Raw genomic sequence first — 26,585 nt, 5'->3', positions numbered from 1 at the left:
CACATGGTGTATTCATACACCTCATGCTCACTGTCGAGTTATAACATGGGTGTCTTCTTATACACACATGGTGTAACCAGTTTACCAGATAATATAAACATTATAAACAGGACAATATAAAGGTCTTATACATATTCATTAAACTTAATCACCTTGGATTATGCATATATATATCAGCCACACATATCTGCAGCAATGTTGCCAACAGCACAAAGATTGGAACTTGTTTCATATTTCCTTATATTCAGTACTGTAACACAAGACGACTTTATTTGTTTAATGTCACAATAATAAAGATATGATGTCATAATGTAAGAAACGTGAAAGAGAACGCGCGCGTAAGACAATGAAATAAATTGGAACAGTAACTCGCTTCGGGCGAAAAATTCCAAGTTTAAGTTTAAGTTTAAATATATTCTAGATTAATTCTGATTTCTGTAGCGATTAAGTGACACAGGCGTGGCAACAGTTACGTCAAACTTAATTTATAGTTTAAGCCAGAAGGCAGATACTAGTTTTATCCTAGCGTGTTTTACGATTGTCGTTTTGCAGCTAATTCCCGTCTCTTTGTTGTTTTAATTGTTTGATCTTCGCTATCGTACACGAAAGGATAAAATTATTTATGTTATGTCATAATTAGAACTATACATCCAGCGTAAAACCAGCTACAGGATTTTGTAAACGGAAATATACACACTTAAACAACGCTTTTGAACTGAAGCTGACACGCAACTCTAAGTTAAACGCGCAAACCGATCTCTGACCAAAAACTGTTAGTAGAACACCTAACGTTTATTCTTTATTGCATAGTCAAACTATAAACAAGCTTTTTTGGGGACGACCAATTTTAAACTAAGATTAAAAAGCTTGGTTAGCGTTATGTGGCAGTCATAAATACACCTTACGCTTATACTCTACGTCCTAAGAGCTAAAGCAAGGAACGCTATGAGACCTTGGACTTAGTCGAACTTCGTCTATTATCGTATTTATCCGCCTCAAGTCTATACTAATAGCTAATGACGGAAGGCTATCCGTGCTTATATACAACACTGTGTGTATCGTCTATATACATTTAATACAACTCATATAAACTGTCCCTGTATTGCATTATGCGTGGTAGCAAACCTGCATCAGATAACTCATACTGGTGATAGGTCCACTATCCTGACTGCTCTGATTAACCGATATCGCGCTAACCGACCTGCCTATTATTAACTTACACCTGCGTCATAATAATCAATAGAAATATAAGCACACTGGACAATAGTTTCGTAAAAGTGCGAGGGCAGGAGGACGCGTGACATGATACTACGTCACAGTCACATGATGAAACGCACAATGGTCGCAGCATTGTTTCGGTATAAGGCGTTATTGTGAGTCGCGCAGCTAGAGTGATTCACGTGCGCTTAGTTTGGCCCCAGGCTACGTAACTAACTTTCATAGCTAAACAGAGAAGTCAGTAGTGGGAGAATCTAATTCTAAATCATATCCTGTGCTAGCAACGGTCGCTCAGTTTAGCTGTTCTGTGACATAAGAGTAGGCTGTGTGACATCATAATAGTGGACCCGGAACTACGTGACAAAGCAGGGAATGCAGCAGCTTTATAAAATATTTAGATCTATTTGCGTGACCTGATGTACGGTTCACTGTGTCCAATTATCTAAATAAGAGGTGACAGTAAGGTCCTACTGTGTGGGAACCTACCATATCAAAGTAGCGACCGATGTAGTTATTTTTGCTTTCATATAAGCTTGCTAAGAATAGAACGTAATACTTAAAAGTGCAAGCATGGGGTTACCAAATGGACAAACAGTAAGCGTACGATAGCACTGTATGGGTATAGCGACAGACATCTAGTATAAAGTCGCTAAAGCTACAACAGTTAGAAATTAATGCAATTCGCATAGGAAGTAATGTAGTAGGTTGGGGTAAGATGGGACATGTTTTTTATTACTTTTATTAACCCATTTGGTAGTAAACAAAGAATATTAAAAGAATTATTTAACCGTATATTCACCACTTTAAAAATGAATTGTTAAAACACGATTAGGAAATACGGGATAATGTGTGACAACAGTATCAGATAATTGTTTATATTAAAAATATATGTATTGATTTTAAAACTGACGGCAGGAAATGGTAATTTCTGACAAATATAAGCTCATAGTTCAAAGTACACAAGGTAAATATAACGTATTTAACCAACGATAGAAGCGAGTTGGGTTTATATGTAAAAGGCTATTATGTATCTCATGGAATATTATGTATCTCATAAAAATATAGGATAAATACAGCACTTTGGAGGAAAGTGGGACACTTTTAGCAAATAATATACAAATATCCTGATCGGGTTTTAAACAATTAACAACGGTCTATAGGAGTCGTGAGGATATGGTTTAATAATTTTTTGAATATTTTTTGTTTACTACCAAATGGGACGAGAAAATAGAATGAAAAGATGTCCCATCTTCCCCAACCCTTCTTTATATAACGTGCCAACGGTATCCATCTTAGCCCAGAATAATACATTTGTTAAAATCGTATGCCTCGCATAACAGAAAGACTTCGTAGCTATAGTTTCAAACCAGAGCTTCGATCTCGAAGTTAGGCCTAAAATAAACGAACGAAAATTGACGTCATTCAGTTTCGTATTCGAAGACATAATTAAGTTATTTTATGTTGTTTTTCGATCAAAAACACGTATAGCATACCGTTTTGCAAAATTTATCATGTTTTATTGTTTTATGCTTGGCGGTTGTTTTACGACTTACATACAAACGAAATCCGAAGAGATGATTACGTTTTTAATTTATTTTGTACTCTTTTAACTTACCTTCTTTTAAAATACGTATAGCAGAAAGTTTTACCAAATTTATTACGTTTTATGCAGTTATTTTAAGGCATAGATACATACGAATATGCGACGCATTATTTTACTATTGTGCATCGCGGTTGTGAATTGTGACGTGTATCTCAGTAACCCGCGTGGATCGAATAACAGGGCGCGCGAAGCGACAGCGACGAGAGCGAACGGGAATCGATTGTTTGATTCACAGGTGTGTATGACGTCACAGTTAATTAATAGTGCAATTGTTTGGTCATTGATTAAATTATTTATGGTTCCCACCCCCATATATTACACGTTCCCGCCGGAGCACCGTGGTTAGAGTGTCTAGCTGTAGCCCATGGGTTTGAGGTTCAAAGCTCAACGATGCTACCATTGTAGGCTTATGTGTCCTTGAGCAAGATACCTGACTGTTCCAACCCAGTGGTCACTAATAGGTTATCCAAATTACCAGTCACACAGAAACATCTAAAAAAATATTCACCCACAAATTTATGGTAACTTGTAAAAAGTTTATGAAACGGAACACCTGTGTTATATTGTCGTTGCCCCGCCAGGCGAGGTTAAATAAGTTTTGTTCATACATTCATTAATTTATTTATACATCCGCAGAACAACGCAAGAGGAGGTTACAACTATGGCGACAAAACCAACCAAAGATCATCTTCAGAGAACGACCACTACAGAATGGTGGGTCCCAGTTGGGTCCCAACCCCTTAACATAGGCGCCAAACATTTAAAATTTCAGGGACAGTTAAACATATTTTTTTATGAACCAAATCTAAGTTATTGGTTCTAGTGATTACTGATTAATGCAGTGTGAACATTTTAGGGTTAGCCTACCTACCCTGCCACCCTAGGATTGACGCCTTTGAACAAATATTTTATGACGAATGTGAAATATAAATAGAAACCCGTAGAGACAGTTTACGATGGGGTTTTGGGCCTCTACAAAGGCAGTCTAAGTAGTGGGATTTAGTCTTCAGTTCGCTCTTTACCCCCAAAAAAGCCATCAATTGAACTACTTATTCTGTTAGATTTTTTTAAAGCAAAATTGTATAACTTAAAAATATATATTTAATTGCGACAATTTTTAGAACAGTTCTTTAATTTTTTAATTAAAATATTAAATTGTTATTTTTAGAACTACTTTCAAAGCTCATTGGCTGGCAGATCTGAGCTTGAAATCGAATGGACCAATCAGCATGGGTGTGGGGGAAATGAGGACACTGCACCTCATAAAATGAATTGTAACCTTGTGTTGCAGTTTATGTGCCAGGATAATATAAATACAGCTGCACGTAAGGGTTACATGTTTTAAATTTAACAACTATAAGTATAAATGTATTTTAGCAATGTCATTTAACATTTACTATGAAATATGTGGCATGACGCACATAGGAAATATATGATATGTATGGGAGAAGCATTAGCATTTGATTACTAGTTCTGGAGATATTTCTTTCAGAAAAAAGAAAATAACTTTTACTTGCATAAAAAATCTCCCCCCCCCCAAAACTAACTTACTAAGTTATGTGCCTGGTAACTCCTAACTCGAAAGCGGGCATGAAGTGTATGGAACATCCATGTTATAACGACTGTCGAGTGTAACTGCATTGTAACAATGTCACTCAAGATTTACTTCTAATTTAAAACAACAGCACCTAGTTTCATAATATTTCTGTGCCATTAAATCACTACAACCTCTTACAGCAAGTGACAGCATCACTATAAGAAACGGCCAATCCACTGGTACCCAGCCTTACACTAAGCCGCCAAGGCGTGACCCAGAATCAGAAACACTAACTAACGTTAGAACGAGAAGAACCACAAGATCTGATCGCGGTCTTCATGAATCATGGGAGTGGTACGACAGTTGTTACAGGAGGGAACGCAATAAAGGTAATGACTGATAGTAATGGGGTGTTCTTATAAAGGAGTGAGGTGTATGATATGTTATGTGTGTCTGGTGTATAAGAAGACACCCATTTTTCTATATGGGTGAGGTTCTTGTTAAGGTCCTACGATTTAGGCCGGATTTGGCCCATTACCCAAAACTGGAGGAAGCAATTGCCGTTAAGGGTCTTGCCCAAAGACACATATGCCCAGAATGGTAGCAGTGACGATCTTTGAACCCATAACCCCTAGGTTAGAGGCTAACTACTGTACTCTGTGCCAGTATATGGCACACCTATTGGCCATGCTATAACTTAACAGTGAGCATGAGGTGTATCTGTGTATGAATACACCATGTGTGTCTGGTGTATAAGAAGACACCCATGTTATAGCTCGACAGTGAGCATGAGGTGTATGAATACACCATGTGTCTGGTGTATAAGAAGACACTCATGTTATAACTTAACAGTGAGCATGAGGTGTATGAATACATCATGTGTGTCTGGTGTATGAGAAGACATCCATGTTATAACTCGACAAGGAGCATAAGGTGTCTGAATACACCGTGTGTCTGGTGTATAAGAAGACACCCATGTTATAACTCGACACTAAGCATGAGGTGTATGAATACACCATGTGTGTCTGGTGTATAAGAAGACACCCATGTTATAACTCGACAGTGAGCATGAGGTGTATGAATACACCATGTGTGTCTGGTGTATAAGAAGACACGTAGACACCCATGTTATAACTCGACAGTGAGCATGAGGTGTCTGAATACATCATGTGTGTCTGGTCTGGTGTATAAGAAGACACCCATGTTATAACTCGACAGTGAGCATAAGATTACGGAACAATTACACCACACAGGGCTATTCACTGCTGACCAGCAACTGAAGAACAACCAAGCAGGAACATCGTCCGCCATTTTCACTCGACAAAACCCGAACGAAAACAGGCGCGGTTACGAATGTCCCGAGGAGAGAGATTACTATCCATACTGGCACCCAACACCGTGGACCGATATTGCTGTGCTGGCTCATAATGCAACAATGTGCAAGTAAGTATTGTGGCAATGTTTGTAAGCTGGCTGGTAATGGATTGTTGGTCATACAGAATATTCACCCACAAAGTTACATACGTGGTAACTTGTAAGTGGGTACGAGGTGTATGAAACAGAGTGTATAGCAATTTAGCAATGTTTGTAAGCTGGCTGGTAACGGATTGTTGGTCATACAGAATATTCACCCACAAAGTTACATGCGTGGTAACTTGTAAGTGGGTACGAGGTGTATGAACACTTGTGTTATAACGACTGTTGTTGTCCGCCATGCGAGGTTGAATAAGTTACATACGTGGTAACTTGTAAGTGGGTACGAGGTGTATGAAACAGAACACAGTTGTTAAAACACGCTACAGTTAAAAAGTGTGCGAAAGAGTGCCAGTTATAAAACATTATCCTTTAACACCAAATAAAATAACAATCTTAACCAACCTACCTAGGTATTACCAAGACAACAGTTTTAACAAACGAACATACGGTGAATGCGTTGAAACTTTTGCCACTGGGGGAGGTAGAAAGCACTGGTCGACCGTCAATAACGCATCACAATGCACGGACAAAGGAGGACAATGGGTGGATTATCATAATTATCTAGAATTGGCACCCACGTACACAACAGAAGCAACGGTAAAATTTGGTTCATGAGTCGTAAAATATAGAATTAATAATAAATTTAATTAAGGTCTGTTTTTTTATTATATGCATATTTATATATATACATATTTTTTTTTAATATCTGGTAAAATTTTGTTTGGTAATTTAAAAAAAAAATGATTAGAAGTTATAACAAAGTATAATAAAGTACATTTATATATATTATAATATAGAGGCCAAAAGTTACAATTATTTACATCAAAAGTTACAATTTTGTACAAAATTAGAATAACAAAGTAAGTAACATAGATACTTTCAGTGTCTTGCACAAAACACGGCTGAAAAAACAAGCGCTGGAATAGTTTACGCGTGGGGGAAACCATACAACCAAAAGAAGATAGTTGACCATGAAACTATTAATGATGCTTGTTTTGTAAAGCCACCTGTACTGGACTGTAAGGTGAATGGCTTTAGTATTTGACTATTTGTAAGACTACTATACTAGTAATAATGTAATTACAGTCTGCTAAGGGCAGGTGATTTATTTTCATTGGTATTTGAAACAATAAAGAGTAATGTAATGTGATGGGCAAAGGCAGTCATATCCCTGGAGTTCCTTACTGTACAACCTCACTCATATAGAATAGGAAGCCAAAATCCAAGTCCCTTGGTGTGCCTCACTGTAATATCTTATCCATATTGAATAGAAAATAATGAATAGTGTCCCACATTCTGATCAATTTTAATTATTTATGACTACAAGACTACTCCTTGATACATGGTAACTTGTAAGCGGGCATTGGGTGTATGAAACAGAACACCCTTGTCATAACCACTGTCGGTGCCCCGCCATGCGAGGATAAATAAGTTACATACGTTGTAACTTGTAAGCAGGCACGAGGTGTATGAAACAGAACACCCGTGTTATAACGTCTGTCGCAACAACAGTGTGGTTACTCAGCCGTCGGCCCACAGAAATATTGCCAAGTTACACCATTCATCATAACTCCCATCTATCACAGCCAGCAGGATGGTCAAGGGTGAACCACCTCGGGAATAGTTTAGACGGGGTTCCCCTCAACTACACATGGAAAATCCCCCACTTTCCAAGCGGAAACAAGAAAAGATGCGTCTTCAGAATCCGTTACAATATTTCAACTGATGATTACGATCCTTTTGGTACAACATCCGATCACAACCAGCAGAAGTAACAAAGTCTATTCTTTACTTTTTAATGTTTTGTTTTATAATTTAAGTCTTTAGAATTTCATATGTTAAGCTTGTTTTAGTCTCTGCCTCTCTGGTGTAGAGTCGAAAGTTAGAGCGCAAACAAGCATGAAGTATTAAAGAGACACCCATGTATAAAATGTGTGTATGGTGTATAAGAAGACACCCATACCATACTCTAATCGACAGTGAACATGACATGTATAACTAAACTACATCTACAAGTCTACTAAAATTTAAACTATTTTTCCACAGAGAAAACAACGTGATAATCAAACCATCTGTAATCCAAAAGAACCCATTAGTTGATATCGGGGCAGACGGACAACCACTACAACTGGCTCTTAACACGGAACAAACAGGACGTACCTTCCAGGACCGTAGCCATGCTTTCTTCCTTGAACAAAGGCCAGCAGGTACGTTTTATTACAGACAAATCTCGCCTAACCCCATGCGCCTATTCGTAAAAAATATATTTCTTATATGCAGCAGCAGCAGTGTTAAACACTGTTTTGATTCATCATAAGCTGCAGCAAAAAGTTAGACTTCAAGTGATATTTGATCTTTTTCCAATGCAAGACATATCTCATGAATTAATAATAATACTCGTGTCCTAAAAATATTGCATGTGCAAAAGCTAATGATATGCTCATATAACATAGATATAATACTTACATGTATTTATATGATCCTACCACAAACTGTAGCACAAAGTTATGAAGCACGAAATACCAAATGCCATTTAATCCTATTCTTGAAAACAGTGTGAATATGGTTTATTTTGTTCTACAATAAAGTGTTTGATATGTTTTATATTACTCTCCCAGCCATCACAGCAGTTAGCCCAACAGCAACCATTCGCAACCTTAATGTTCGAGGTAAACGGGGAAACATTGTCCAAACATTCCCAGCTGTTGAGTATGACTTTATACCAAAGAGACTTGTAGTAAAGGAAGATGAACTGATACACATTCAATGGACGGGATCAAATTCTCATAATAATCGTAAGTTTGTTGTGAAAAGCTTAAAACACTATTTTTAAAGTTGCGCTTTGATCAGTAAAACAGATACAGGAACCGAGAATAAAACACAGAAGACTCATAAACTTGACAAAAGTTTAAGGCTAACTACCAAGAGATTGCTAAATTGTTTCAGACAGATTGACGCGCCAGGTACCACAGCCAAACTGACAAATAAAAGATAAACATGCTACAATCCACAGACAGACTGACATGCCAGACATATATTGGCAATAGCCAGATAGATAAGTTATGCACAAACAGACAAAAATATGAGTAACTTCCTATTTGTCAAAATTGACACTGAATTTCTTAGGTTAATTACCTGTACAATTATAACCAACTAACTATGTTGTCCATGTGTGCAAAACATGTCTGTCACTATACCAATGGCAATGCTTACAAGACAACAACTAATCCACAATCTTTCAATATAAAAAACATTAAACCACTTAACATGTTTTGGTGAGGCTACTTTTACCTACTTGGCATATGTTGTACTACAGATTTTGGTTTTTAGATTTTCCAATTTTGAATTTTACTAAAAAACTTGCTTACCAATAAAACAAAGGTAGAATTTAGTAATTTACCCTAGTGAATTAACTGACCAAAATGTTACCATAAAAACAGCATAACAAACTTACAGAGTCCTTAACTAGTCGATAACCAAAGACATATATATTTTATTTACCTAAATTTAGATTTGTTAGAGAAAAAAACACTTTTTTTTAAATTTACTATGTCACCATAGAAATAACATAACCCACTCACAGGCGCCCCTGGTGGTGACGGAGACACAGGCGATGCAGGGGAGGGAACGGGAGGCACTGATCGTCATAACTTTGTTGAGATTCAAGATCCATCGGAAAACTTTCCATGCACTTATGAGAACTCTACCATTCATCAAAGTATGCTGGGTTTATATGGGATTGTTATTACAGAAGTTTAAACAATAAAAATTAATGAATTCACAATGCTATACAGGCCTATATAGTTTATATATAAAATATAAGCCTACACAAAGGTGTTATTTTAAATGTAGTTTTACATAGCGCACATTTTAAGGATACAAAAAAGAGTCAATACTTTATAATGAATGAGTGTAACTTATAATATTTTTAATTGTTTAAACTCAGTACTCTATTTTATAAGTGGTGTGTTTGTTTTTTATGTACAAAAACCATCATAATTCTTAAGTGGTTGTTTTTGTTTATAATGTATAAAAATCATATTAATTTCAAATAAATGAGAAAGGAAAGCTAAAGAAAACTCAACATAACAATACATAGTTATTCATTATTCAATTAATATTTATTAATATATTCTATAGACATGGAAGTGGTATGGAGTAGCCTTGGTATTCATGGTTCAACTCCTGAAGAGATTCGTAGAAATAATGCGATTCAACTGGCTAGTGGGGGTTATTATTCGTAAGTATTATTTTGTATCTGATCTAGCTGTTGTTATTTATGCTTACAGTTTTGTTACACACAATTTTAATGGAATATATACATATTCCAGTTATATTCTATAAGTTTCGCAACAAATTTAGCTGTAGGTATTTACTTAAACATCATTTATTTCTGCAGTTTTGTTACACACGATTTTAATGGAATATTCTAGCAAGATGTTATAAATTTCGCTAAAGTCCAAACTGTTACATAAGTCTGGTGCTTTTAAAAATAAAGCTGCTCTTAGGAAGTGCTCTACTTTATTTTGGCAAAGACAAAACATAAACCTTTTTTATGACTGACTGCTAAAGTGATAAAGGATTTTGTACCAAAGAACTTCCCCCAACAAAAGTATTCTTAAAAGTTAAAGTAAAGGCATACATTCTTCAAAAAAATAAAATATTCGCACCACAGTAAAATAAAAAACAACGGAGCAATCCTTTTTACTTACCTAATAATCTTGCAGGTGTGAGAAGAGTTCAGACTGCCAAGGTCAATCTGTTGCCAGCAAAGCAACTCTGCAGGTCCAACTCAACAATGCACATGCTTCATTTGCTGGTATGGTGTTTAAACTGAGGAAAGGAAACTATCATTACATGTGCACAAGAAACAACAACTTTACCAACAGAAGCCAGAAAGGACATATAATTGTCACCGCAAGAAATAAGTAGAAGCTCTACTCGGTACTCCAAATACTTTGAGCACATTACCACAGTATTTATCATCTGTAGGACACAGCACATAAAATCCACAAAAAATAACAGCCACGGTCATGGGCATCAGACTTGGGTGGTGGGGCTACTCAGAAACTTTTCACACTGCTTCAATCTGTAAAGACTGGCACAAAATTTGTTTTAAAAAACGCGCATCTAAATATCCCCGCCTTATAAAAAGTTTACTGACTTTGGCCATGGCTATAGTTATACTAACTCTTTTTTAGTATTATTACACATCAGGGTACTAGTAAAGAATCTTCCCATGACATCATATGAAAAAGCAATAGCACAAAAAGGCTAGATGTTAAGAGTTAGTATTTAACGCTAACGCAGTGGGTGGATTCTTTACCAGCACCCACAACAGTTTCTGTATATTCCAATTGCAATATTTTTGTAAACTTGTTGTTCCGTTTTGTAATCCCATATTTACCAAATGCACTTACTAAACGTTCAAGCAAATTTGTTGCCTTAATGTAATTAACACATATGATATATCTGCCTTTACAAGAAAATGAAATTGTTGTTATATTTAGATACAAAACATATCCTACTCATATATTGTTTATGGTATACACTAATTCTTGCTGTATTTTCCAAGGATAAACACCGTCTTTATTTTCTCAAAGAAATGCTGATTAGGCCTATAAATTTGCGATTGTTACAATGAAAGACTGTCCGTTATTTTTATTCTTCAATAAACTATGTAGTTGCATTTTATTTGGTAAGGGCCAAACCTTAAAGTTATTGTATTTCCTGAACAACCAAGCCAGAGAAATTTATTTCGGTGCCATGTGAAGATAAATAAGTTACAGATTACAGTCAATAAAAGGGTAGGTGCTAGTGAAGAATCCCTCCCCACCTTATTTGCTAACCACCAACCCCTATAACAACTAACTACTAACCCCTATAATAACCACTAACCCCCTAACCTAGGGATTAGTGGTTAGCAAATAAGGTGGGGGAGGGATTCTTCACTAGCACCAAAAGGAAAAACTAAAGGGCACTAGTTAAGAATTCTCGGAAAGTTACAGATTAGGCTGATGGAAAGCGTTAGGAGGTTGGTAGTAAGGAGATAACGTATAGGGCGGAAGCGAAAACCAGCACCAAACAATTGCGCAAATACGCTTATTTCTGATTGGTTGATTTGCAATTTAAATACCCTATGGCGGGAAACTAAACTATAGATGTCTAAAGATTGTTTCCAATATTTAAGTATTTAATCCCCTGCGTCTAAAATATGCAAAATAAATAAAACAAACGAATTTTTCTTTGTTTGGTCATTTATATCTTCGTGAGTGGGAACTTAAGTGACTTATCAATGGTTGCCACTCCCATGCCCACAGTCGAGTTACTGAAGCTATTACAGTGTGTGGATAAGCAGACATGACTTTTGGTTGGTTTGGTCATTTATATTCTCGTGGGTGGAAACTTAAGTGACTTATCTATGGATGCCACTCCCATGCTCACAGTCGAGTTCCTGAAGCTATTGCAGTGTGTGCAAGCAGACATGACTTTTGGTTGGCTTGGTCATTTATATTCTCGTGGGTGGGAACTTAAGTGACTTATCTATGGATGCCACTCCCATGCTCACAGTCGAGTTGCTGAAGCTATTGCAGTGTGTGGATAAGCAGACATGACTATTGGTTGGTTTTGTCATTTTTATTCTCGTGGGTGGAAACTTGAGTGACTTATCTATGGATGCCACTCCCATGCTCACAGTCGAGTTCCTGAAGCTATTGCAGTGTGTGGATAAGCAGACATGACTTTTGGTTGGTTTGGTCATTTATATTCTCGTGGGTGGGAACTTAAGTGACTGATCTATGGTTGCCACTCCCATGCCCACAGTCGAGTTGCTGAAGCTATTGCAGTGTGTGAATAAGCAGACATGACTTTGGTTGGTTTGGTAATTTATATCCTCGTGGGTGGGAACTTGAGTGACTTATCTACGGTTACCACTCCCATGCTCACAGTCGAGTTCCTGAAGCTATTGCAGTTTGTGGATAAGCAGACAATACTAATCGTATAAACCACTTCACATTTTTCAATAGGATAAAATTTATTAATTTCCACTTAATGCCGTTTTACGTGTATGCGTTTTCTTTCGCCGCTGCCGTCTTTTCGCACTACCGGATTTAACTCTTTTAGTTTCAGCGTCTTTAACGTTAGAACTATCATTCACAACCGTAGGGTCAGCAGTTTCATTCGTATCTACAGTTTGTGATATAATCTGGGAACAGTTTTCGACCATTCTTTGCTTCTTATTTGCGCATTCAGAACCCACAACACCCGTATTGTCCGATTCCATTAAATTTTCCCCAGAAATTGAAAGATTTTTTAAAGATTTTTTGATTTTCAGTTTTTGATTTCCGTTTAAATTCGATTCTGATGAAATCTTCTTCTTTAATCTTGGCATCCTTGTGACCCTAACATCCACTTCCGTGCTCTTCCCGATCCCAGCAACATCCAGGACATCAGGAGCAGAGTTCAACATCACAAGATCATCTTCTGCCATCGGAGCATCGGATTTTGCAACAACATTCTCAGCGTTTGGGAAGTGCTCGCTTACTGTTGGAGTATAAATAAATAAATGAAGGAATGTGGTTTTACCCTAGTGTGGCGGGACAACGAGTCGTTATAACACAGCTGTTCTGTTTCATACACCCGCAAAGTTACATAGTTGGTAACTCGTAAGCGGGCACGAGGTAACGACTGTGGTTGCTACGCCATTCAAAGACAACGAAGTGTTAAATGTATATAAATATAACTTATTTATCCTCGCATGGCGGGGTAATGACAGTCGTTATAACACGGGTGATCTGTTTCATACACCTCGTGCCTGCTTACGAGTAACCACGTATGTAACTTGTGGATAGTTGTTTTTTCTATATGGCCGACAGTTTAGTCAACCAACTGGTGGCCATTGGGTTGGAGCAATTGAAGTTAGATGATGAGTCTTAAAGGCGTGTGAAACAGAACATCCGTGTTATAACGATGACGTTTTATTCAGGATCGTTAGTTCATGTATTTCAAACTAAGCAAATATACAAACTGACATTCAAACACACTGATAGGACTCCATAATCGTATCCCTCCTTTTTCCCCACCAAGTCCAAATGTAGTTAGAACATCAGGGTTTCTCTCCATACAATGGACCATACCCTGGGAGAAAAATCAAGTCAATATATCGCTTAAATGTGTTTAACTGTGTCATTTTTTCTGCAGTTCAAATATTGAATGTAACTGCTTTAACCTCGCATGGTGGGGCAATGGCAGTCGTTACAACACGGGTCTTCTGTTTCGTATACCTTGTGCCCGCACCCGTGTTATAACGACTGTCGTTTTCCCCGCCAAGTATAAATAAGTTACATACGTGATAACTTGTAAGCAAGCATGAGGTGTATGAAACAGAACACCAGTGTTATAACGACTGTCGTTTTCCCAGCTATGCGAGGATAGTTTAAGTTAGATCTACTCAATCATTCGACCATCCGTTCATTTTAATTTAATTCACCATTTTCATATTCCTTTCATATACCAACTTCGGTATATTTCCTTTTAAATCCCACATTTTCAATCTTCCATCACTCGACGCTGTATAAAGGAGTGATGACGTCAGCGCTGATGATGTCATGAGCATGGAGGGGATCGCTTTCTCGTGAGCTCGCCAGTGAAACAAAGACTTCGGTACTCTGACGTCACAATAGTATACCATTCCGGAATCAGTGCTTGCCTGTGACGTAATAATGCGATGATTATTTATTTGGCGTACAGTGCTAGTGGGGCAAGACGGTTCATGTGTTTCGTCCCATTTTCGCTATCACATCCGAACAGATAATAAATATATATAGTACTGTGGTAAGATGTCTGGTGTAATAGTAAAAAGACAGAAATATTAATTATAATCCAACATATAAGTGACCTAGATGTTCGCTCAGGAAAGCATGCTTGTTACGTCACTATGCTCGGAACTAATCAGTGTTACGTCACAATCGTGCAAGCGAAATCATAATTGAGGTCAGTAGGTTAAATTGAAAATCGATGGTTTTAGCGCTTGTGTTCGAAAACCGTGTTTGTTCCTGCGTATATTGACGTCATAGTCGTCACATGTATGTACACTAGATTGGGGTAAGATGGTTCGTGTTGTTATTCTCTTTTATCGTCCCACTTGGTAGTAAACAATGAATATTTACAGAATTATATAACCGTAGCCTATATGAGATATTATGTGCTAACGGTATCATCTAACCCCACGGTACTATATGACGTCATAGTCGGCACTAGCATGCATGACGTCATAATAAAATACTAGAATGCCATTGAGGTGAAGTGTAGCTTCCGGGGTTGTTTGATTGTTGATAGTCTTTACAGCGGTCAGCGATGTTTCGGATATTGTTTGTGACGTAACAAAGAGAAAGAGATAAAAGTCATGAAACAATAAGGTTAGCGTCGAGTCTCGAAGAGTTTTACATTTTAAGAGGACAATTAATTTTTAATTTTTAATTTTTTTTTAATTTTTGATTTAAGCAAGTTGATAAGAAACGTCAAAGGCGGCATTTATTAGAAATTCAGTATTTTTCTTTAGAGGAGAGTTAGATGAAACTGTTCGCGATAAACCGTTGCAGAAAAAATAATGTCAAGAAAGTTAGATGTTAGTCTACTCGAAAAAAAACGGTGAAAAATTGTTCAATTTTTTGCAGCTGTGTCGGGGTAATGGACCAACTTTGGCTAGTTCTAATTAAAAAAAAGTTTTATAATAGATAAAAAAACGCCGAATCTTTATTTAACTTATAATAATTCGATCAATATTTGTTCGTCGGCAACTTAAAACTTTTTCAATTTAAAACATCAATTATTTTCCAGTTACTATCGCGTATGTACGTCACAATGCAAAGAAATAGCGACGCTAAACTACGCTACGCGTTGGTACTGCTATTATATTCATACGCGGTATCGTGTGAAGTGGTTTGGTTTTTATTTTCGTAACGTTTAACCTTGAATTATTTTTTTTGCGGATACAACAATAAGTAATTAATTAGTTAACTTTCTGCTTTAACGCATAACATAACCGTAATACAGATTTCTTGGCTCTTCTAGTATAATAGCATTATATCTCCTAGTATAATAGCGTTAACTATGTCCAATGTTAACCTATACTTAGCGTCGTTGCGTCCAACCCTGGTGAAGTATTGCCGAGTTGCAGCCGAAGCGGAAAATTTGGTTTAAAAGTAACGTTATTTTACCGTCTAAATGTGGCTGTACACAGTATCCGGCATGCGAAGTCGTATGCAACCCCATTTTTGAATTACGCATGCGGCAGCGAAATCCGGACAAAACGGACGAATTCCGGATATTGTGTACAGCAACCTTTAACCAGAAAAGGGTACACAGTATTACGTTGTGCCTGGTAGCTGAAGTAACACAATAGTCATAACTTCATATACGCCATACATAAAAATGTGACATAAACGCATGTATATTGTTTAGTTTATATTTCAACATACAAACCGCAAAATATGAAGGATCGGTGACGTTCCAAACCACTCGTTCAATTTCACCTTTGAACTTCCACTTGGATGACCCTTGACCTCTGACGTCATTGATTACGACACGCCTGTAAAATTTAAGTTGTTTTTTTAAAACACTATAGATACGGTGTTCATACGCCTCATGCTCACTGTCAAGTTATAACATGGGTCTATTTCTATACACCAGACACACATGGTGTATTCATACACCTCATGCTCACTTTGGAGTTATAACATGGGTCTATTCCTATACACCAGACACACATGATGTATTCATACACCTCATGCTCACTTTGGAGTTATAACATGGGTATCTTCTTATACACCAGACACACATGATGTATTCATACACCTCATGCTCACTGTCGAGTTACAACATGGGTATCTTCCTATACACCAGACACATATGGTGTATTCATACACCTCATGCTCACTGTCGAGTTACAACATGGGTATCTTCCTATACACCAGACACATATGGTGTAGCCATACACCTCATGCTCGCTGCCAAACAATTTGTCAAGGGTAATGAAATTAAATCCCAAAACACAATAGACCGTTTTACCCCAAGTCACGCGCTCAAAGGATACAATCTAACCCCACTATACTTAAATCACCAAAACCCTACAATCATAAGCCACCCACCCATCAAATGCGCCGGATACGAGGTAATTCGTCGAGTCAGGCTTCCAACTCAAACACTGCACCTGTGTGGAAAAAGAGAAGTCGTAACATTACGTACAAAGGGCCCCTTGTCACTATCTGAGTCCACAAAAGTGCCAACCGCAGAAAAGCCATATTGGAATAATACGACGTGGGCGTGTGTTATACGAGAGTGCATTGGGGTAGCTATAACTTTACCTAAGTTACGGCACGCAGTTAATATTAGAAAAGCAGTAGTACTCACTACTGTATATTTTAAGATCATATTTTGCAGTTTAGGTAAAATATTAATTTGGTTTTATAAAATTTAGAAAGTAAGAATATAAATAGGTTACAATAAGGTGTAAAATCGAATTTTTAAATGACTTTAGGTTATTGTGTACTACACTAAATGTATATGCTAAGGTGGCGGGCTTCACTCAAGTTACTATAGTAGTTGAATAGGTGAGAAGAACAAAGTAAAATCACGATGTCAATTTGTTTAACTACAATATAATTGCAAAGTGCCAAAGTTAGGTTTACGCTGATTTTAAACTATTTCAAATCGAATTACCGCAGAAGTATAATAATAATATTAATAACTTTTATTTGTCTCTTCGATTACGGTAGCAGAAAATTAGGAAAAAGAACAAAAAAAAAACGTCACTAAATCACCTATGGGTATATAAACATATTTAGAGTAGGGGAAGATGGGACACCATTAGCACATATTATCCAAATATCCTGATCATGTTTTAAACAAATAACAAAGGTCTATGGGAGTCGTGAGAATACGGTTTTATAATTCTTTAAATGTATTTTGTTTGCGACTAAATGGAACAAGAAAATAGAATAAAAAAGTGTCCCATCTTTCCCCACTCTACTATACATTTAATTGGTCAACAGAAGTGTGGTCGCTACACCTAGCAGACAAACAACGAGTCATTTATATTTATTCACTGAACTGAGTGGCAGTCGTATTTCAAACTAGCGGCCCCACATTTATACGATCGTGTTTTATGCGAATTTATAAGTCAGGTCATTACGACTGTGACGTAACAGTACAGGTATGTGACGTTGTATCTTTTATTTGTTCATGAAGTGTACATACCGAAGTACAAGGTTATATTATTGAATATAGTTGGCGTTTTAAGATGTAGTTGTAGGTATGAGACTTGTGTTTTAGAGAAAGCGTATTTACAAAGGCGTAAGCTTGGCACTTATAGGCACTGACGAGTTGCCGCGGACTTGTGTATTGTGTATGAGCGACAGTTTTAAGAATCTATAAAGTACGACGACCTTTTATGAGTTTGTGCGGTTTTCAAATGCCTTTGTGTTTTTGTGTGTATAGGTAGTATGGTGTACGTGTAGGTATTTCATTACAATGAGACGACCTTACGCAATATTTGCAGTGTGCCTGGTTTTTGCCCGGGAACTTATCCACGCGTCTGCGGTCAACGGACGTGACATTTCCCGCAGACGAGCCGAGATAAATCCCGAAGTCGGATTGGTGGCGTTTTCAGTAGCAAGGTCTCAAGATTTGAAAGGACATAAGCAAACACATTCCGCAGTTTCATTCGACCACGAGTTCGTGAACACTGGCGGTCATTTCAACTTAAAACAAGGAACATTTATCGCCCCAGTTTTCGGTTCATATGAAATTACGTTCAGCGGGGGCGGATTACCTCACCGCAAGATGTCGCTGCTGCTCATGAAAAATAATTTCGAAGTTCAGGCGCTCGCGTATGACGGGCATACGAGGGGAAAACCCCGGGTGCAACACCAAAATCTAATCCTTGAACTTGAGCAAGACGACAGGCAAGTTATTTGTTTAAAACACGATCACGATATTTTGATATTATGTGCTAAAGGTGTCCACCCCCACCCTGCTATACGTACAATAATACCACCGCATTGGACACTTAATGGTAATTTCTTCAGCCCTAACTACCCATTACTGTCATTTATTTATTTTCCAAAGTACTCGTCGGTTAAGTACTTTGATTAAAACGAGGTAAATTGTATTTGGTTTCACAACTCAGCAAAGAAATACTTTGGGAAGTTGTGGGCTGTTTAAACCGCACTAAAGATTAAATTACGTTGTAATTCGACTCCGACCTAAATTTTGTTGTTTTATTTCGGTTTTGGCGACAAAGTAAAGCTTTTTAGTGGTAGGGTCTTTTCTGGCCGTATATTTTACAAACCAACAGCGTAAAGGTGGCTGTACACAGTATCCGGAATTCGTCCGTTTTGTCCGGATTTCGCTGCCGCATGCGGAACTCGGTAATGGGTTTGCATATACGACTTCGCAAGCGAATTCGCATGCCGGATACTGTGTGCAGCCACCTTTAGCGTTATAATCGTGTGCGTTTTTATATAAACGAGCTACAATGGCTTTTTCCGACACTTTCATAATATTTAATTTTTGCCGATACTTATTAAGTTATTAATAATATTAAGCAAAGCATAATAGTTTAACAAAGTATTAATTAACAAAACAATAACCTTGAATTGGTTGCCCCCATTTTCACAGGTGTTCATATAAGTTAAGTTATATTTGAAAAGACACACACCTTACACACTTACACAACAAACACTCAAGCCAGACTTTGAACCCTAATTACAGCTGACCAAATACAAATCTACGATACCGTTGAACTCTCGTTGATAAATTCGTATTTAAAATAGAACTGCGGTTTTTCTTATGAGAAAATTAAACAAAGAAATATCTACACCAAGCGTTGTTTAGCGCAGCTCACAGTAGACATTTCTTTGTTTGTTCTTTTAAGCGGCGTTAACACTACATCGTGGGTCGAATGGGCCAAATTCCGCCCAAATCCCAGGTGCTTGACAATGACCTCACCCACTAAGAATATAACCGAATATACAGTAGGGTGGCGGAAGATGGGACACCTTTTTAATCTGTTTTCTCGTCCCATTTGGTAGTAAACAAAGAGCATCCAAAGAATTATAAAACCGTATCGCCACGACTCCCATGGACCGTTGTTAATTTTAAAAATACGATCAGGATATTTGAGTATTATGGGCTAAAGGTGTACCATCTTACCCCGCAGTACTGTAACTAACGAAAGACATATTGATTTTACTTAATCAACGACTTAATTAAATATTTAATCAAGGATTTGGTTAAAGTTGGCTGACGGTCAACAATACGGGGTGAGCGGACAACGATCCCATTCTTACGTCACAACCTTCTCTGGTCATTTGTTGCAAAACACGGGTGAGTCTGACGTCATTGATTTATGATGTCATTAATTCGTGATCCTAATCGTGAATGTGACGTTACCGATTCAGTTTATTCAAAATAATATTTTTAGAGCTCAATGACGTCACGAAAAGATACAAACGTCACAAACGAGGAACAGACAAGAAAAAACGAGCAACCGTTACGAGGGAAGTTGATGACGTCACAGTAGGTAATTCTCAAACAGCGATCGCTTTCTCCGCGGCTTGTCGAAGAAGCGTGTTTGGCGGTGACGTCACGGGGAAAGATCCCTCTCATGACGTCACGATCACTTACGACAAAATATTTGTAAACGTGGGGAATTCACTTAATTGGGAAACTGGCGTCTTTACAGCGCCGACAAGCGGCGTGTATTACTTCAGTTTCACTGTCGGGAAATTCCCCAAGAAGAAACTCTCTGTCTCACTCATGAAGAATGACAATTTATTTCAAGTAAGCAACTTATGATGCCATAATACAATTGTTTAGTCACAATCCAGGTTATTTTCCTAACATAAATATGAATTTAATCTTTTACTTTGTAAATGAATGAATGTAACTCATTTATCCTTGCAACAGTCGCCATAACACGCGTGTTCTGTTTTATACACCTCGTTCCTGCTTACGAGCTACCACATTTTGTATGTGACCTCATGCCCATTGTGTGCTAAAAACAAGAAATCCATAATTAATTGCCACCCCATAGGACGGATAATTAAACTTAATCTCCCCCCTCCCCAGGTGATGGTATACAATGAAAGCAAGTCTCGTTACCGTGAGATGCAAAGTCAGAGTGTCATTCTACAACTGGTACGTGGCGACACCGTGTGGCTGAAGACTTACAACTCGAAAGAATACGCAGTTTACAGCAATCTCGGAAGCTATATCACTTTTTCTGGATATATAATCGCCAAAGTTTGACCACCACACATGGTGTAGGGCGCCGTACCTGGGGTGGCAGGGTAGGCTGAAAAACCCTAGAATTTTTGCACTGTATTGAACAGAAAACATTGGAACCAAATTTATCTCAAAGGAATGCGTGTCTAACTATCCCTGCTTCCCCTGTGTTTTAAAAGCGACAATGATGGTCTAAATACAGTACACAAGTAATGAGCTGATGTATTAATGACAATATATCTAAAGTCGATAAACCGAAAGTTTTGATTTACTGTTATGTTATTTGATAATCCACGAACGACAACTCAAAGACATGAACTAAAGTCAAAGTAGACGGTTTAAAATGACCTAGAGACTTACATTGTCATCTTTAAATGCTGTTATACTGTAAACCACCTACAAGTCAACAAATTTAAAAGCTTTCTTTTTACCCCTTTTTACCCTGCGAGCCACTTTCTTGGCAAAACTACAACCTTTTAAATATTTTAAATTTTAAGTTTCGAATACAAATACAGCATAGAATGAAATCCTGACAATAAACAGTCGATAAACCGAAAGTTTTGATTAAATAGTAAATAGTAATACCCCATTTGTATTTGTAGTAATGACACTTACAAAAAGAATAACCAACTATTAAAGCCATTGAACTAAGAAATATGGTCATTTACCACCAAACTACCAGCCAAGCATGATTACAAGATATATCACTAACTATATATACATATTATGTTTCCCAACTTTTGTTGCAATATTAGGTGTTCGTACAATTTGTGTATACAGTTTTCTAAATATAAATAATAAAAAAAATGGCTTGTAGTAAATTTATGGTAGAAAGAATTAATTTATTTTTAAATCTATTTATCTCCGAATAATACACTAGCAGTTGGCTATCACACAAAAGGAATATTACACTAAACCTGAAAATGAGAAAAAATAATAGAAAATTCCTCCCCTGTCAAGCTCCTGACTAAAATAGGAAAAAAAAACAAAAAAACAACAACATTGTACCTAATTTAAAACAATGTAAAAAGCCAATAAAGAAAATGACTCATTACCTTTTCTTTATGACTCATGAAAAACTTTTCCACTTTCCCAACTTCGAGGTTCCATAGTGCCACCATGTGGTCAGCGGACGCAGATAACAATTTGTTTCTAAAAATAATTTGATTGTTTGTTAATTTTAAGTTAATTTTAAGTTTACTTATCTTTTTGAACAAAGTAACAAAGAGTAATGAAAACAATAACAAGAAAGAAATTAGCACCAAAACAACAGCTAAACTAAAATAGGTTTTTGTTAAAACACGTAAAAATTATTTCTATCTATGTGCCTGTGGTTCTACAGCAAAGCACACCATTGAACCTAAGAATTAAGCCAGAGTTGGACCATTACACCGACTTAGGCTGACACCCAGTCCTGCCCAAGGACATGAATACATGTATATGCCCACCAGTGACAACCATTGAACCGGGTATTCTTCAGTTACCAACAGTGGCGCAGCCAGGGGGGTTTAGGGGGTCGCGACCCCCCCCCCCTTTTAAACCATTAAAAAAATAATAGTAATTAAAAAAAAACAAATAAAAAAAAACTTTAATTTTTTTTGATTAAACCCCCCCCCTTGTTTTTTTTCTGGCCGCGCCACTGGTTACCAATATAAATATATAAATGCATGTAATGAAATTTCTTTTTAATGTAAGGGTAAAATGTTCTAAAAACATAAGTGGAGCAATGGTCATATTAAGACAAAAATAAAAAAACAACAGGCCTATTCCCAAAAAATACAAACCTTGATTTAGAGTTCCATGAAATGTCCAGAACAGCATCGGTGTGCCCGAAGTTACTCTCACCCGAACGAAGCAACTTTCTGTGATGTTCCTGTTGAAACAAGAGTTGGCTTTATTGAGCTCGTGTGTTAGTGGACGGTAATGATGAGCACGTACACTAGTAGAGTATTATTGGGAACGTATTTTACCCCAGTAAGCATGTGTTTTAGTGGACAGTAATGAAAGGGCACAAATATTAGTATAGAATTATTGAGCACGTACGTTGGTGTCAGTAATAAATGCCTTAAATGGCCACGTTTGTCAGCAGAAGTGTTGATTTTAGTAATGAAATATTGAAAGGACACGTACACTAGTAAAGCTTTTTTGGGCACGTATGTTAGTGAACTGTAATGGATGGGCACGTACTTTAGTATAAGTGGACACGTACAACTCAGTTCTTCATAAAGCGCAGATCAAAAATAAATAAAATCAGACCAAAAAAAAGAATTCGCATGCCATTTTTATTCAATAAAAATATACATAACATTACTACTTAAAATACATGTTCACAGAAGAGCAATAAATGAACAGTTAGAAAACAGTACCTTATAAAACTATATCAATCAATTTGAGTTAAGAGCTTTCACATCCCAATAACACAACTAAAATTGTTTAAAAAACAAAATTTAATTAACAGTAAATATGCTACCATATGATGATTTGGGCAAAAACATTATTTTTTCAATATTGATAAAAACAGAACACCAGCACTAAACATATGGTAGCATAAAACATAACATGACTAATAAACATACTCACCTGCGGCACACCAAGTACAAACGCAGGTTCCAGTGTATTTAAAACATCTAAGTCCCAAACCTCAATAAGGGAGTTGATGTTTCCAACAGCAACAAAGTTACCTGTTTAGTCATAATGTTTTAGCCATTATAACGACATTCGCATTATTTCAGGCATTTAACCTACGGCTAAATAAATGAAAGTCACCTATTAGTAATAATGCTTTTAGTATAGGTACTTATTATTTGCCCCTCAATTTTTAAACTTTTGGTAAACAGAGATTTTTCACTAATGGATTGTGGTGTGTTAGAGTAATGAGCCAATTTTAGCCTAAGTCTCAGATATTATAGCATGCCTTGCTCTGCGACCTTACCCATATAGAATAGGAAAAAAGTTACCTGAGTTCGTAATAATGTTATAGTAATCTTAATACTGTTTGCATATTATTTCATGTAGTTTATGTTTATGGAAACGACAGTTGTTATAACACAGGTGTTCTGTTTTGTACACCTCAAGCCAGCTTACAAGTTACCATGTATGTAACTTATTTATCCTCTCGTGACGGGGCAGCGACAGTCGTTAAAACATAGGTGTTCTGTTTCATACACCTCATGCCCGCTTATGAGTTACCACGTATTTAATTTGTTTTTCCTTGCATGGCGGGGAAACGACAGTTGTTATAACACGGTCAGGTGTTCTGTTTCATACACCTCATGCTCGCTTGCGAGTTACCACATATGAACTTTGTGGGTGATTGTTATGGCTTGCAATTCAGACAACTTATATGTAACCACTGGGTAAGTGTCTTGCCCAAGGACACATACAATGGTAACATAAAGGAAAATGAAAACTGTCACTTGTCTCAATGCTAACACACCTTTATCGTTTGTTTTCTCGTCTTCCAAATTTCCGGGATCAAAATCCAACCATTCCATGCACAAGGGAGCACCAGAGAGTGGGACGTCGTGGCGGACATAGAAATCTTGTGTTTTCTTGTTGTAAACTAGAAGACAAAAAAGTTGGAGGGGGGAAGTTAAATTAATTTCTTTTCCTGTTTTAGGCTGTTTAAAATAATGTTGTTTTGCCGTTACTACCCGTCTTTTGCCGTTTTTAAATTTTCGGTTTTAGGTATTGTGACCGTTGAGACGAAATTAACTTTTTTTAATAAATTTAAGTTCCAAATATTGTTTAAACTCACCATGAATCTCCAGAGAGTTATAATCGGCTTCGCAACGAGCATTGATGAGTAAGTTGTCGTCGTCACAAATATTTAATGCCTCCATTTCTTCTTTCTCATCTTCTGACTAAGCGGAAAAAATGATTTCTGACTAAGCGGAAAAAATGATTCATATTCAAATTTAGCAAAAATAATGCGGAGTCATATTATAATTTAGCGAGAATAACTTTGAGTAATATTTGTAACAAAATTTAATAAAATCAAGTTATTATTTTCAGTTGAAAAGCATAAAAGACGTCGAAATTGCTTTAATTCTCAGCCAATTAGTTATCTAAGTTACAGGAATTAGAGGTTTCGAAATGCAGGCTTAAAATTAATGATTAAAAATTATTTACATTTAGTCTAAGCTCATCCAAAATTAAAAACTTTGTTTTTGTTCATATTTATAAAACAGTAATAAAAATACAACTCACATCTTCGTTAAGGTTCTTTGTAATATAAGGATCGTCCTCGTTGGTGGGGAAGACGACTAATGAAGAAATTCCACCGTCTTGTAAAGTGTCTGTAAAGCAACGATAAATTTGTTACAGTATAATTATGTTGCCTGTTATCTGTACTTTTTTAGCTTGCATATAAATTGTAAAATTTAGGTATTGGAAAAATTGATTTGGTGCAAACAGATCTACAGGAAAAAGTTTGCTGTAAGGCTTAAACAGGTGATAATTGATAACCCACGTTGAAGTAAACCGATACAACATATAGGAACAATATTGACCACAAGTTTACCGTTTTCATCATCATAATTATCCATGTCGAACTCTTTCAAATCATCATCATCCGTGATATCATTATTTGTGACATCATCATTTGTGACATCATCATTTGTAACATCATCATTTGTAACATCATCATTTGTGACATCATCATCTGTGACATCATCTGTGACATCATCATCTATGACATCTTCATCATCACTGGATTCAGAATCTTCTTCATTTTGGTTCCTGGAAACAAAAAGATTTGTCGGACATATTAGGAAAAAATATACAAACTTGGGCATGAGGTGTAAAACCATGTTACTAATGCACAGTATGAATAACTGAATGTGTATTATTTATCTTCTTGCATATTATAGTAATGAGTCTAATGACGATAGTATCGGTGTTAAGCCGATAACCTGGAACTTCTTGGGTAGAGGAACCACTTTTCCACGGAGCTGGATACGACAGACTTGCTATAATTTCTTTTTTATTTGAACTTACAACCCCCAGTTTATACAGACGTAGAAGAATGTTACAAAATCGGCATACAAGGCACAAACATTTCCGAGTCACAATAGGAAATCTTACTTAATTTGATACAGTTTTGTTTCAGTGTTTAATTAATTGGCGTGCGTGGGAAAAATGATGGCGTACATAACCAAAAGTTTGTAAACAAAGTTGCAATGTACATGCCATACCCTGCTGACTGAATACACAAACTTACTTGACATTCAACACGCTTTTTAATTCATCAGTCGATAAAAGGATTCTGTCTGGAACTTTCTTGGCGGCTTTTTTTGGGACCCATGTCATGCAGAATATTTGGCTGCTGCCTTTTATTTCATCATCATCAATATCCATTGTGACGTAATAATATGAGATGAACAATTGCTGACTATGGTATCTGTGATGGCAAGTTAAACATAATTTAAAAAAACAAAACACACGTGTGCAAAAATTTGGAAATAA

The 26,585-nt window shown here is 36.8% G+C and overlaps 4 protein-coding genes across 4 annotated transcripts in view; 2 read left to right on the top strand and 2 right to left on the bottom strand.

The window, feature by feature from the left end:
• LOC149740914 (protein DD3-3-like) overlaps window positions 1-9,556 on the bottom strand; it is a 21,770-nt gene extending 12,214 nt beyond the window's left edge. Inside the window, exons 1-2 of the mRNA XM_089873459.1 lie at window positions 9,416-9,556; window positions 153-250 (exon numbers count right to left, since the gene is read on the bottom strand). Of these exons, the coding sequence (XP_089729585.1) occupies window positions 153-232 (80 nt within the window). The 5' untranslated portion in view covers window positions 233-250; window positions 9,416-9,556. The remainder of the gene's footprint in view (window positions 1-152; window positions 251-9,415) is intronic.
• LOC149740913 (protein DD3-3-like) lies at window positions 2,866-11,528 on the top strand. Its single transcript, XM_089873462.1, has 13 exons — window positions 2,866-3,056; window positions 3,458-3,535; window positions 3,990-4,146; window positions 4,559-4,747; window positions 5,612-5,801; window positions 6,245-6,431; window positions 6,718-6,858; window positions 7,421-7,605; window positions 7,881-8,041; window positions 8,453-8,629; window positions 9,418-9,552; window positions 9,975-10,074; window positions 10,562-11,528. The coding sequence occupies exons 1-13, from the start codon at window positions 2,919-2,921 to the stop codon at window positions 10,764-10,766; spliced, it is 2,043 nt and encodes a 680-aa protein (XP_089729588.1). The 5' UTR covers window positions 2,866-2,918; the 3' UTR covers window positions 10,767-11,528.
• On the bottom strand, window positions 10,944-26,585 carry LOC149740911 (periodic tryptophan protein 1 homolog). Its single transcript, XM_089873470.1, has 13 exons — window positions 26,341-26,585; window positions 25,642-25,859; window positions 25,329-25,417; window positions 24,877-24,982; window positions 24,556-24,681; window positions 23,700-23,800; window positions 22,904-22,992; window positions 22,175-22,271; window positions 16,982-17,043; window positions 16,317-16,422; window positions 14,323-14,541; window positions 13,865-13,970; window positions 10,944-13,376 (listed from the first exon to the last, which is right to left on the bottom strand). The coding sequence occupies exons 1-13, from the start codon at window positions 26,475-26,477 to the stop codon at window positions 12,871-12,873; spliced, it is 1,962 nt and encodes a 653-aa protein (XP_089729596.1). The 5' UTR covers window positions 26,478-26,585; the 3' UTR covers window positions 10,944-12,870.
• Window positions 17,752-21,940, top strand: LOC149740912 (complement C1q tumor necrosis factor-related protein 4-like). The gene is made up of 4 exons (XM_089873484.1): window positions 17,752-18,796; window positions 20,119-20,219; window positions 20,317-20,675; window positions 20,964-21,940. Exons 1-4 carry the CDS (start codon window positions 18,363-18,365, stop codon window positions 21,141-21,143), a joined length of 1,074 nt encoding a protein of 357 aa, XP_089729610.1. The 5' UTR covers window positions 17,752-18,362; the 3' UTR covers window positions 21,144-21,940.

This window comes from Ciona robusta, chromosome 2 (assembly GCF_009617815.1).
Source record: "Ciona robusta chromosome 2, ASM961781v2".
Classification (NCBI taxonomy): Eukaryota; Metazoa; Chordata; class Ascidiacea; order Phlebobranchia; family Cionidae; genus Ciona; species Ciona robusta.
This window is presented reverse-complemented; position numbering and strand designations above follow the sequence as displayed.